This window comes from Sardina pilchardus, chromosome 8, assembly GCF_963854185.1.
Source record: "Sardina pilchardus chromosome 8, fSarPil1.1, whole genome shotgun sequence".
Lineage (NCBI taxonomy): Eukaryota > Metazoa > Chordata > Actinopteri > Clupeiformes > Clupeidae > Sardina > Sardina pilchardus.
Window position 1 is genome coordinate 8,237,270 of NC_085001.1, and position 13,822 is coordinate 8,251,091.

Below are 13,822 nucleotides of genomic sequence, written 5' to 3' on the forward strand. Positions count from 1 at the left end.
GTTCTCTCTCTCGCTCTCTCTCTCTCTCTGTCTCTGTCTCTCTCTCAGGTGGTGTACTTCTCTGAAATGCACAAGATTTTCAGTGACCTGACGGATCAGATAGACCAAGCGGGCCTCACGGATGAGCAGAGGGAGAGGGAGAATGAGGCCAAACTGACCGAGCTGCGCGCACTGTCCATCGTCGCGGATGACTGAGGAGAAATCGGTGGAAGCGCGTCTTGACTCCCCCCCCCCCCCCCCCCCCCTTTTGCTTTGTTACACTCTAGTGAATGGTTTGTTATTTCGAAGAATTCCCTGTTGGTCTTTTAAGTGTGAAAAGGTGACCACTGTGGTCATTGTCCGGCTTACTGTCAGCCTCGACAGACACTGTATTTAAATTCATATTTATTTATTTCTCAGTGATTTTTTTTTTTTTTTTTTCATCAGTCTACCTAACCTCTTAATTTTTAACTTGTAGAAAACACTAATAAGCGTTTCAGGCAGAAAGCCACCCTTGAAAGCCATCTCTAACAATGAAGTTGGCTGAGAGCCAGCGCTGGGAAAGACTTGATTTCTTTTTTTTTTTTTTTTAAAGCTCATCATCACGCATTGAAAATGTGCTGAAGTGGTCACCCACTCATTTTTCGAGCCACGCGCTGTTTCTCCCCATTGTCCATCATCCGTGAAAGCTTCTCTAGCTCGGCTTTGCGTTCACATTTAGTAAGGGAGAGAGGGAGGGGGGGAATCGCCACCCTCGTCGGAAAAGACCGGAATCGCCGTTTAATGGCAAGTCACTTCTATTATGTCCTTTTATATGAAGTGTAGCCCCTAATGGCTTGTGTAGGCTTCTGTGTTTGCCACCTGCATCGCAAACGGCCACAAACATAAAGAAAAAATAATAATAATTTGCCCTGCATTCATTTGGATCTTAAAATCACTTTTATATCGTTTATTTTGCACTGGCCCCTCTAGTCCACTAATTTCCGTTACATCACACGTGGGCCTACTGAGATGTGCATTGTCAAAGTGAATAGATATACTTTTTAATGACCCTTATTTTAGTTTTGACCCTGTGTGACGGTCTACACAGTTTCTTACATTAAACATGTGTTTGTGTAAGAATAGGATGTTTATAGATCAGCTCTTTGTAACTTCAGTCAAATTGTTGAGGTGGTGGATGCGCCCAAGTCTAAACGTTTAGTCACCGTTCCTGTGGAATGCAATGCATGTACTCCAGTGCATTCTGTACTGGGTTATCAGGACACACGGGACCTGTAGGCCTGCTCTATGGCTCTATAGTTTCAATTAATCCTCACTTCAGTGGATACAGCAATGTATCGGACCTGATCCTGGCCAAAATAGTGTTGTGGCGCCCTCTCGTGGCAGTGGTGTGCTCTGCAACATCTTAGTAGGAGAGTGTGTGTGTGTTTTGTTTTAAGTTTGATTAGTTCTTCTCTTTGTCTTTGGCCGTTTTGTTTTTTTATATATTTAAAATTGTTTAGTAGAGAGCTCATTTATCTGGGAGAGTGTTACACAGCCATAACACTAACGCTTCAGTGCCAGTCCAAGCCGCTGTGGTCAGTAGGACCAATCCCCCCCCCACACACACATCATGTTGAAAACCGTGTTGTAAATATTGCCTGTGAAATGATACAATTGAATTGCTAATGTCAATCACTGTATGAGGAAAGACAAGCCCAGATGAAGAAGTGACTTGTTTCGACCATGCAGAGCTCCTCTGGCCGTTGGAATGTTTTAAGGAAAATGTCCTCTTCAAAAATTGTGCCTTCGTGTTCCTCTGTGTAATCTTCAGAGGTCATTGTAGCTCGTCAGTAAAATCATTGTTTGGCTCTTTTGTCAAAGTACTTTTCACTGAGGTCCTAAATATCGTTTGGATTTCTTATTAACACATACTGCGCCATCTCATTCCTTACGTTTGACTGGGTAACTGGTGTTTATTTAGCCATAATCCTTCTGGTTACGTGGTGTTTGTAGCAACTAATTGTGTGTCTTTTTATTAAAAGAGGGTACGTTTTAAAAAGTGTCTTGTGTACTATACTTTGTCATGAAGCTCTTTTCCCCCTCTTATGATCTATAGCTTCATGAAGAGCGTTATTGTAGCTCAGCAGTGGCCGACTGTGTTGCATGGACTGGACTTGCTTGTCAGGAAAAGGGAGTGTTGACACTAACTGAAGACCCCACCGGAATAGTCACAATTTCATTTGGAGGAATATCTGTCAGATAGAGTCTGTCCAATAATGTCACGCCCACCTCATAGCTCATTGCTGTAACAGTGTTTTTATTCCTCCTCTTAAAAATGAAACCATACCTGAAGTCACCTATATGATTGGCCATTAGTCAGTCATTTGACCCCCCCCCCCCCCCCCCCCCCCCCCCCCCCCCCATATTTACAACAATTAATCATTTACAGAGTCGCTGTATATTACACAACCCGCATAAATTACATCAGGCCCCGCCCCCAGGAAACTCCCGCTCCGTCACACGATTCGACAAGTAACAGTGGATTGTTTTAAGTCGTTGGACGCTTCCGATAATAGATATCTCAAAGGAGCAAAAGGTCCCTTCTCCTGCTGGGACTGCAATAAAAGCTAACCGCTAGAGCTATAGTAAGGTCACACTGAAGATCCCTCATGTTGCTGCTGCTGCTGTGGACAGGCTTCTGAGCTCTACCTAATGACGGGGGACGGATATGCAAGGGGCCAGTCCCTTTAAGCTCACTTCAGAACCCCTTGCCTGGGAGCCTCTGAAGCACACACACACGCACACGCTATGTTCTGTGGATGTGAGCAACTTACTCTCTTGCTCAGCTAAGAAAGGCCCTTGTCTGTGTATGTGTTTGTGCTCTAGTTATGTCAGTGAGGTATGCTATAATCAGAATAGGGTAAGAACAGCACGTCCACTGCTGGGTCGATTCCCCAGGGTACCTTAAGCAACATTCTTTTGAGAGTTGTGTGTGTGTCTGTGTGTCTGTGTGTGTGTGTGTCTTTTTGAGTGTTTTTATAGCTCCGTTTTGCCCAAGTGTGGCAGGAAGTCTATGACAGTGATTTGCTAAAAATGCTAACAAGATAAACACAAGTGTTCAGGCCAGATGAGGGTGCAGACAACCATGTCAGGCACTGAAACAGAGACTCGCTGTGCAGAACAACATTAAGCCACCCAGGTTGTGTGTGTGTGTGTGTGTGCGTGCTAGTTTGTTGGTGTCCACAGGGTCCTCTAAGCAGCTGCTTTGCCGTACATGCGGGCGATCTGCTCTTGGAACGCTTTGCGCAGGTCGATACGCCGGCTCTTCAGGGTGGGAGTCAGGAGTCCGTTGCTCACACTGAACTGATCCGGGTGCAGATACAGGTCCTTCACCTGAGAGACACACACACACACACACACACACACACACACACTTGAATTCTTTATTTGGATCCACCAATCAAAATGTGTCACAGAAAGAATTCAAATAGGTGATCGAGGTGATACTGCTGTGGCATTGAAGAGTAGTCTGCATAAAGCATCGCCTACGCCACACAGCCCTCCCAGGCAACCTCAACTCTTGCAGTTCAATGGAACAAAATTGCCTTCCGTTAAAACATGCACATTATAGATGTATTAATTTAGCAGATGTTATTGTCAAATACAGTATAATGCAAAGGGCATATTGTCCCCAGGGCAAATTGGGATCAAGTGCCTTGCTCAAGGGCAACGGTGGAAGGCAGTTATTATACCCCAGCCCAGTTTCTTAGCTACTACGATAGCCTGGGCCAAAAACAAGTAGTCTTATCTAGCCTATTCAAATGAACCAGTACAAATGCAACAGTTGATGTTCTCATGAACTCAGGCATGAACTGTGTCGTTTAAAATTTGAAAATAGATCATATGGATAAAGGCTTTGAAACGTTTATCGTATTATCGTTCGGCATGTCTTTTCAGGAGTTGAACACGCAAGGCTGAATTTGCATACCATTGTAATCAATCTCTGTACATACAGTACATACATAGGCTTACTGTATCACCTTGTACCATGGCAGAGTCTAGTTAAGGTGACATGTATTGACAAAGTACAACAGACAGGGGATTAAAACACAATGGCCCGTGTCTAGCACAGAATTTATGAGAGAGAGCGAGAACTTCCTTAATCACAGATATGCCCCCCCCCCCCATCTCTTGCTAGGCTACCAACCATCTGCTTATACAGTACATAGGGTTATACATACAGTAGCGCGCTCACACTGATGCTTCGCCGTTCGTTACAGTAGATTTGAACTGAAAAGTCACTGTTTTCAGCTGCCATTTGGTTTGCGGCCCCTTGCCCCTCTGCTGTGCCTTTCTCCCATCTCCCTGCTTTAGGTTCCAATTACTGGTTAATAAATTGATGATTCATCACCATCTGCTCTCATATGCTACAGTATGCCACACTACTCTGCTATAGGAGTACTCTGCTGATAAACTGGTTGGTGATTATTCAAGGTCAATTTCTTAATCTTATGGAGTTAGATTAATCATAGTTTCTAATTTACCACTGCTTCACCGTGCTGTCCTAATGTTTAAGACACGTTTAAACCTAGAACACAATTCTACCTGATGCGTGTCTTGTGCCACCCTAACAAAGTGTTGACCCCGATGTGACGTTTTGTACATATTTTCTGAATTTGGTGAGTAGATTTAAAACTCCTTAAAGAAGTATGCTAAAAAAAAACGCACACATTATTGGTGTTAAAATTCCACCAGAAACATCCTTACACTCACCTGCTCAAAGGACTTCAGTCCTGCCTCCTTCCCTACTGCTGTCATGTCCTCCAGCACAGCCTTCTTCACATCCTACAGGGATGAGGGAGAGGATGGGACACATACAACACACTTTTAAACACACTTTGTCAAGCTCACATTTACTAATACAGAACGCAAACACACGTCGCTGGTCCAGGTAATCTCTTCCTTTGCAACATGGTGAATTACATTTGTGTTGTACTTCTCAAGGAAGGCCTACATACATGTTTACTAAGGTTTGACTAATGTTAATTTACACCTATCTGATACAGTATGTCACCTATACATGCTGTAAAAGAAGCAGCTGCCTGTGTCTTTAACGCTTATCAACAGTTCATTCATACACGTCACTAGAGGTTTAAACGGATGCCAAGTGACAGGGTCTCACTCACTGGATTCTGACAAAGCTCCTCATACGACCCAACGATGCCTCGCTCTTTGGTCCAATCGGTGAAGACTTCCGGGTCTGGCACCACAACTCCAACCAGGTGAGACTTGGACAGAACAAGCACAGAGTGCATTGTGATAATGTAAATATATTATTGTATACTGTGTGTGCATGTGTGTGTGTGCGTGTGTGCGCGTGTGTGTGTGTGTGTCTTTATCTTGATACCTGTAAGCTATCTCCATGTACAAACACCTGTAGTACCGGGGTACAGCGCGTGTAGATGTTCTCGATCTTCTCAGGGGCGATGTACTCGCCCTGGGACAGCTTAAAGATGTGCTTCTTCCTGTCGATGATGCGCAGAGTCCCATTCTAGAACAGGAGAGGGAAAGCACTCAATAACACTCGGTAAATAATATACCGAAAGCACACAGAAGAGAATCTGAAAACCCTGTAACCTTTTACCGTCATGTCATCATCAACTTCAGGTCCATAACAAGTCACAAATGGACAGAGAGCTCAAACAGGAAGTGAAGTGAGAAAGATGGGGGGTTAATTGCATTATTTTTTTTTTAAACTATTGCTCTGTAGCACTTTGAGATTGCCATAATATAAAGTGCAATTCAAATAATATGTATTATTATTATTATTATATTATTATTGGAATCAGGGAATGAGCTGGGTCCCTGTGAGTACACAGATCCGTATGTGCTCGGGATGTTGCCACAGAGTAATGATATCCCTGAGTGGGATCTCTCTGGTACTGAGGGTTAGAATCTCAAATGGGACTCACAGGCAGCCACTGCCCCACATCTCCACTGTGGAGCCAGCCGTCGGCGTCCAGAGTCTCGGCCGTCCGCCCCTCGTCCCTCAGGTAGCCGCGGAACACACTGTGGCCTCGGATGCAGATCTGTGACCCAGACAGCCAGCAGATGAGTAGGATTAGACAGTACGGGCATTCCAACTACAACACTTGTTCAATCTCTGTGTGTGTGTGTGTGTGTGTGTGTGTGTGTGTGTGTGTGTGTGTGTGTGTGTGTGTGTGTGTGTGTGTGTGTGTGTGTGTGTGTGTGTGTGTGTGTGTGTGTGTGTGTGTGCGTGTGTGTGTGTGTGCGTTCTCCGTTCTCACCTCTCCTTCCCCATTCTTGGCGTAATAATTCATGTCGGGGATATCCGTCAGTTTCACCATGGCGCAGGGTAGGGGTGCACCAACATGCCCTGAGGCACAAACACATATCAGTCAAATAACTGACAAATATCAGTGTCAACGGCCAAACCGTCGCTTTGAAGCTTTTTTATGTGAATTTGCATTTGACTGTCACCAAGAAGGAGAACTATTAGAAATAAAAACATTAGTGACCTTCAGGTATGCATTCAGTTGCAGATGTTTTGGGTATCTCTCAACACTGGCGATAGTAACGGGTTGAACATTCTGTTCAATTCCTGACTTCCACCGTTGAGCCTTTGAGCAAGGGACTTAACCCCAAGTTGCTATGGGGACAATGTAGTCACTTGTGCTTGTTTATTTATTGATCTATCTCTCTCTGTCCATCACATAGTGCGTGCCTTCTCACCAGCACAGACCTGTCAATTATCAGTCAATCACTGTGGTTACCGCAAACAAGCTTGTGCATGTGAAATGATGTCAACCAACAGAGTAGCAACAGTCTTTATCTCATCTTAGGAGATGTAATTTTTCCTTATTTAAAAAGTTTTAATTATTTTAAAAGCTTTGAGAATAGGTTTTGAAAGAAAATGATAAGTTAAAACTTTTAGTATGATTTTGGAGTACTCTAAAAAGAATAGAATAGAATAGAATATATACTTTTTTGATCCTGTGAGGGAAATTCAGTTCTCTGCATTTAACCCAATTTAACCGAATTAGTGAACACACACAGCGAACACACAGTGAGGTGAATCACACACTAACCCAGAGCAGTGAGCTGCCTGCCCAACCAGCGGCGCTCGGGGAGCAGTGAGGGGTTATGGGGCCTTGCTCAAGGGCACTTCAGCCGTGGTCTGGTCGGGGATCGAACCGGCAACCCTCCGGTTACAACCCCGAAGCCCTAACCAGTAGGCCACGGCTGCCCAAATATCATATTATCATGTGATAGTGATATCCTGACAGTGAAGTGACTGTGTAGGATCGTGTGATGTTGAGGGAGCGTGTGTGTGATAGTGATATCAGAGAATGTTTAATAAGTGGAGAACATTCACTCTCGGGAAACTTCAGGTTTCTGAACTGGTTGCAGTTCCTTTCTGGTTCCATGTGAGGGCGCTCACGAGCAAGTGTACAGAATGAATGGAGATCTATGGAGCTGTACCCCTCAAAAGTCACTCTTGTCAGTATGTAATTTTTGGTCTCAAAATAAGAATGTCACATTTGAAAGGGGGGGTGGGCGGGGGGCAAAGAAAATATACACTGCTGAGTGTTTTAACGTCACTCATTTGTTCTAAGCATTAGCGGACTGTCTGTTATGGTCAACAACCCGAAAGAAATGAAAAGGACACACGTACTCGTTCATTCAACTTTCGATCTACAATCCATGTTGAGCTTGCAAAAACTATAAATCTGATGTTTCTCAACAACAATCGGGGAAAGAGACGACTTTATCCGTCTAGCTCCATAGAACCCCATAGTTTTAGCACTTGCTCGCAATCACCCCTAGGGGAACTGCAACAGATTGCTGGTACAATGGAGTAAATAGGGAGTGAATCGGCTCTCTGTAAACAGGCTCTGGTGATATCCTGATAGAAAAGTGGCTGTGTAGGATCATGTGATACGATCATGTGATGTTGAGGGAGCGCGTAGGCCAGTTTGTGATGGCGCAGAACTGCCCAGCACTGCGCAGCACAAGATGCACGTGGTTAAAAATCTGTCCACGATGGTCTAGATCTGATATGATAGTGATGTTGATATAGAGTGTAGAGTGTGTATGATATGATAGTGATGTTGATATAGTGTGTATGATATGATAGTGATGTTGATATAGAGTGTGTATGATATGATAGTGATGTTGAGGGAGTGTGTATGATATGATAGTGATGTTGATATAGTGTGTATGATATGATAGTGATGTTGAGAGTATGATATGATAGTGATGTTGATATAGAGTGTGTATGATATGATAGTGATGTTGATATAGAGTGTGTATGATATGATAGTGATGTTGTGTATGATATGATAGTGATCTTGAGTATTATATGATAGTGATGTTGAGGGAGTGTGTATGATATGATAGTGATGTTGAGGGAGTGTATATGATATGATAGTGATGTTTTTTTTTTTTAAGGTTATTTTTTGGGCTTTTTAATGCCTTTAATTGGACAGGACAGTAGAGAGAATGACAGGAAGCGAGTGGGAGAGAGAGCTGGGGTGGGATCCGGAAAGGACCACGGGGCGGGAATCGAACCCGGGTCGCCGGCGTGCGGTGCAGGTGCCCCAGCCTGTTGCGCCACGGCTGGGGCCTATGATAGTGATGTTGATATAGAGTGTGTATGATATGATAGTGATGTGTATGATATGATAGTGATGTTGAGGATTATATGATAGTGATGTTGAGAGTGAGTATGATATGATAGTGATGTTGATATAGAGTGTGTATGATATAATCGTGATGTTGAGAGTGTGTATGATATGATAGTGATGTTGAAGGAGTGTGTATGATATAATTGTGATGTTGAGAGTGTGTATGATATGATAGTGATGTTGAGAATGTGTGTATGATATGATAGTGATGTTGAGGGAGTGTGTATGATATGATAGTGATGTTGAGAATGTGTGTATGATATGATAGTGATGTTGATATATAGTGTGTATGATATGATAGTGACGTTGATATAGAGTGTGTATGATATGATAGTGATGTTGATATAGAGTGTGTATGATATGATAGTGATGTTGATATAGAGTGTGTATGATATGATAGTGATGTTGAGAGTGTGTATGATATGATAGTGATGTTGATATAGAGTGTGTATGATATGATAGTGATGTTGATATAGAGTGTGTATGATATGATAGTGATGTTGAGAGTGTGTATGATATGATAGTGATGTTGAAGGAGTGTGTATGATATGATAGTGATGTTGATATAGAGTGTGTATGATATGATAGTGATGTTGATATAGAGTGTGTATATGATATGATAGTGATGTTGATATAGAGTGTGTATGATATGATAGTGATGTTGATATAGAGTGTGTATGATATGATAGTGATGTTGAGAGTGTGTATGATATGATAGTGATGTTGAGGGAGTGTGTATGATATGATAGTGATGTTGAGTATTACATGATAGTGATGTTGAGGGGGCATGTATGATAGTGATATCCTGATAGTGAGGTGGCTGTGTAGGATCAGGTGACGTGATCAGGTGACGTGATCAGGTGACGTGATCAGGTGGTGTGATCATGTGACGTGATCAGGTGATGTGATCAGGTGACGTGATCAGGTGACGTGATCATGTGACGTGATCATGTGACGTGATCATGTGACGTGATCAGGAGGTGTGATCATGTGACGTGATCATGTGACGTGATCAGGTGGTGTTGAGGGGGTGTGTGTGCTTCTCACCAGCGCTCCAGTCCCCCGGCATGGAGAAGGTGCAGCCAGCGGTGCACTCAGTCTGCCCGTAGCCCTCAAAGATCTGACCACACAGAGACACACACACACACACACACATCAGGACAGCAGTTTCAAAACAACACACACACAAACACATTCTGAAACTGTAACTAGATCAAATACACCAGTACACCACACACAACTTCACCTGACATACAACACACACACACACACACACACACTCTCCCACACACACACACACACACACATGCCATCTGGGGCTGGTGGACTCACCAAACAGCCCAGTGCTGCTCTCAGGAAGGACAGAACTGTGGGGGAGATGGGAGCTGAAGCAGTCAGGATGAAACGCAGATTACCCCCCAGCCCAGCCTAGACCAGCGAGGGAGGGAGAGAGAGAGGGAGGGAGGGAGGGAGGTAGGGAGAGAGAGAGGGAGGGAGGAAGAGGGAGTAAGGAAGAAAAGAAGAAAGAGAAAATTAATAATCAATAATCAACTCTGAATTGAAAGATTTCTCTCCACTGCGCTTGTAATGAACAAGCTCCCTGCTAAAATGTCTAGTGTGTGATCAAACATTTTGATTGGCAAAACATTATATTTCCATTTTATATTTACATGTCACGATGAATATAAAAGTCCAGTCTCGTGTATTGGTGTGGTGTTGTGCTGTGCTGTGCTGACTGACCTGGATCTTGTTGAAGACCAGGCGGTCCCACAGGCTGTTGTGTTGTGTTGTGTTGTGCTGTGCTGTGCTGTGCTGTGCTGTGCTGTGCTGTGCTGTGCTGTGCTGTGCTGTGCTGTGCTGTGCTGACCATAGACTGTATATAGAACTTTTATACAGTCTATGGTGCTGACTGACCTGGATCTTGTTGAAGACCAGGCGGTCCCACAGGCTGTTGTTGTGTTGTGTTGTGCTGTGCTGTGCTGTGCTGTGCTGTGCTGACTGACCTGGATCTTGTTGAAGACCAGGCGGTCCCACAGGCTGTTGTTGTGTTGTGCTGTGCTGTGCTGTGCTGTGTTGTGTTGTGTTGTGTTGTGTTGTGTTGTGTTGTGTTGTGTTGTGTTGTGTTGTGTTGTGTTGTGTTGTGTTGTGTTGTGTTGTGTTGTGTTGTGTTGTGTTGTGTTGTGTTGTGTTGTGTTGTGTTGTGCTGACCTGGATCTTGTTGAAGACCAGGCGGTCCCACAGGCTGTTGTTGTGTTGTGCTGTGCTGTGCTGTGCTGTGCTGTGCTGTGCTGACCTGGATCTTGTTGAAGACCAGGCGGTCCCACAGGCTGTTGCTGTGTTGTGCTGTGCTGTGCTGTGCTGTGCTGTGCTGTGCTGTGCTGTGCTGTGCTGTGCTGTGCTGACCTGGATCTTGTTGAAGACCAGGCGGTCCCACAGGCTGTTGTTGTGCTGTGCTGTGCTGTGCTGTGCTGTGCTGTGCTGTGCTGTGCTGTGCTGTGCTGACCTGGATCTTGTTGAAGACCAGGCGGTCCCACAGGCTGTTGCTGTGTTGTGCTGTGCTGTGCTGTGCTGTGCTGTGCTGTGCTGTGCTGACCTGGATCTTGTTGAAGACCAGGCGGTCCCACAGGCTGTTGTTGTGTTGTGCTGTGCTGTGCTGTGTTGTGTTGTGTTGTGTTGTGTTGTGTTGTGTTGTGTTGTGTTGTGTTGTGTTGTGTTGTGTTGTGTTGTGTTGTGTTGTGTTGTGTTGTGTTGTGTTGTGCTGTGCTGTGCTGTGCTGTGCTGTGCTGTGCTGACCTGGATCTTGTTGAAGACCAGGCGGTCCCACAGGCTGTTGTTGTGTTGTGCTGTGCTGTGCTGTGCTGTGCTGTGCTGTGCTGACCTGGATCTTGTTGAAGACCAGGGGCCTGTACTACGAAGGGAGCTCAACCTACCCAGATGTAACCCAGGGTTACTTTGCTAAACCGGGGTTGACAAAACCTGGTTATCTTCATTGGTGCTAATCGGTACTACGACGCTGAGTAAGAAGTTGATTTGTTGAACTGGGGTTAACCTCATCGGAGTTGGTGCGCGTTCACATAAAATGGGCGGGTTGCAGCGCAAATCATCACTTTTAATGATGACGCGATCACGTTATTTTACGGATAAGCAATGCGCAATGATTATAAAAAGTGCGAGGAATTAAAACCCACTTTACTATGCATCAAATAGCCTACGTCGGCAGCAAACAAAGCAAGACAAGGCTGTTGGCAACGTAGGCTATTGCAGATCGGATATATGAAAGTAAAGTTTTATTTCATGTTCCTTAAATAGATGTGTTACGCAGGATTAATAGCTTGCGGAATGTCTGAAATGTGTTGAAATAAATACATTTTGAGTTCATAAGAGTCCTACAGATGCAACACAATTCATGCCATGTATATGAATAAATATTAATAAAGGATAATTGAATGTTTAGCCCCATTGGCTGATTTAGTGTATGCCTATCCTGTGAACATTTTAGATGCAACGCCATTGCCGCTGGCAGCAGGTGAAAATGAAACTCAAGAACATTCAGAAGGTTTATAGGCCTAGTTATAGCTTGCATTAATATTTCTTAATTATGAAAATATGTTATATTGCCAATGCTTATAGCCTCCACTTTGCCTCGATCAGCTGACAAATGCAACGAATTCCCTCGGCTGAGAATGTATAGGCTATCTTTCATAGAGAATATTATATGGAGAAAGATTCTGGCGGTATTAAAAAACTCTCGCCTTGCGAAGAGAGGCGCTTACAATTTGCGCTCCAATAATGTATCTTCCAAGTAGCCTACGTCGACATTGTGGGGTGTGGTTAACCGCAAACCTCGGGTTAACCAAGATCATAACCTGCTCGGAGCAGGTTTGAGATGCAGCGTAAATTGCCATGGCAGCATACCTAGGTTAAAACCTATCCACCTTTCGTAGTACGGGTTAACCGGGAAGTTACGCCACACGTGATCAACTTACTCTCGAAGTTACCCAGCTAAGCCAGTAACCCCGCTTCGTAGTACAGGCCCCAGGCGGTCCCACAGGCTGTTGCTGTGTTGTGCTGTGCTGTGCTGTGCTGTGCTGTGCTGTGCTGTGCTGACCTGGATCTTGTTGAAGACCAGGCGGTCCCACAGGCTGTTGTTGTGCTGTGTTGTGTTGTGTTGTGTTGTGTTGTGTTGTGTTGTGTTGTGTTGTGTTGTGTTGTGTTGTGTTGTGTTGTGTTGTGTTGTGTTGTGTTGTGTTGTGTTGTGTTGTGTTGTGTTGTGTTGTGTTGTGTTGTGTTGTGTTGTGTTGTGTTGTGTTGTGCTGTGTTGTGCTGTGCTGACCTGGATCTTGTTGAAGACCAGGCGGTCCCACAGGCTGTTGTTGTGTTGTGCTGTGCTGTGCTGTGCTGTGCTGTGCTGTGCTGTGCTGTGCTGTGCTGACCTGGATCTTGTTGAAGACCAGGCGGTCCCACAGGCTGTTGTGCTGTGCTGTGCTGTGCTGTGTTGTGCTGTGCTGTGCTGACTGACCTGGATCTTGTTGAAGACCAGGCGGTCCCACAGGCTGTTGTTGCGCACCACTCCACTGCTGAGCTCCGCCTGCTTCCTCCTCACCGCGTAATGCAGGACGGCCCGTCTGAAGGGGGACGTCACCGAGCCCATGATCTACACACACACACACACACGCACACACACACACACACACGCACACACACACACACACACACACACACACACACACACACACACACTCGCACGCACGCACACATGCACACACACGCGCACACACACACACACACACACACACAGTATACTATTGTTTTACTATTGCTGTTTACATGCATGTTTTTGTTTACACCATGTCTGTTTTACTATAGCTATTTCCACGCATGTCTGCAAGCCTAAATGTAAAGACCTCTAGTGACCTCTAGTGTGTGTGTGTGTGTGTGTGTGTGTGTGTGCGTGAGTGCGTGTGTGTAGATCATGTCTGCAAGCCTAAATGTAAAGACCTCTAGAACGACACAGTTCCAATGGCTTTTCTCCTGTTTGCATTTGCACACACTACTGTAGATTACTCTAAGATGACTCAATTATTACAGTACATGGCCATAAAGTAATTGCTATTTTATTATTCTTCCTACAGCATACAGTAGCTACTTAGTTT

At 44.6% G+C, this 13,822-nt stretch overlaps 2 protein-coding genes across 2 annotated transcripts in view; one reads left to right on the top strand and one right to left on the bottom strand.

Annotated features, from left to right (window-relative positions):
* Positions 1 to 238, top strand: part of bin3 (bridging integrator 3) — a 49,107-nt gene extending 48,869 nt beyond the window's left edge. The window contains exon 9 of the mRNA XM_062542578.1: positions 49 to 238. Within this exon, the coding sequence (XP_062398562.1) occupies positions 49 to 195 (147 nt within the window). The 3' untranslated portion in view covers positions 196 to 238. The remainder of the gene's footprint in view (positions 1 to 48) is intronic.
* A 2,155-nt stretch (positions 239 to 2,393) lies between these two features.
* The window catches only part of acsl2 (acyl-CoA synthetase long chain family member 2), a 30,323-nt gene continuing 18,894 nt past the window's right edge, over positions 2,394 to 13,822 (bottom strand). Inside the window, exons 13-21 of the mRNA XM_062542579.1 lie at positions 13,189 to 13,323; positions 10,002 to 10,097; positions 9,717 to 9,789; positions 6,270 to 6,358; positions 5,934 to 6,050; positions 5,369 to 5,512; positions 5,148 to 5,249; positions 4,735 to 4,806; positions 2,394 to 3,354 (exon numbers count right to left, since the gene is read on the bottom strand). Of these exons, the coding sequence (XP_062398563.1) occupies positions 3,214 to 3,354; positions 4,735 to 4,806; positions 5,148 to 5,249; positions 5,369 to 5,512; positions 5,934 to 6,050; positions 6,270 to 6,358; positions 9,717 to 9,789; positions 10,002 to 10,097; positions 13,189 to 13,323 (969 nt within the window). The 3' untranslated portion in view covers positions 2,394 to 3,213. The remainder of the gene's footprint in view (positions 3,355 to 4,734; positions 4,807 to 5,147; positions 5,250 to 5,368; positions 5,513 to 5,933; positions 6,051 to 6,269; positions 6,359 to 9,716; positions 9,790 to 10,001; positions 10,098 to 13,188; positions 13,324 to 13,822) is intronic.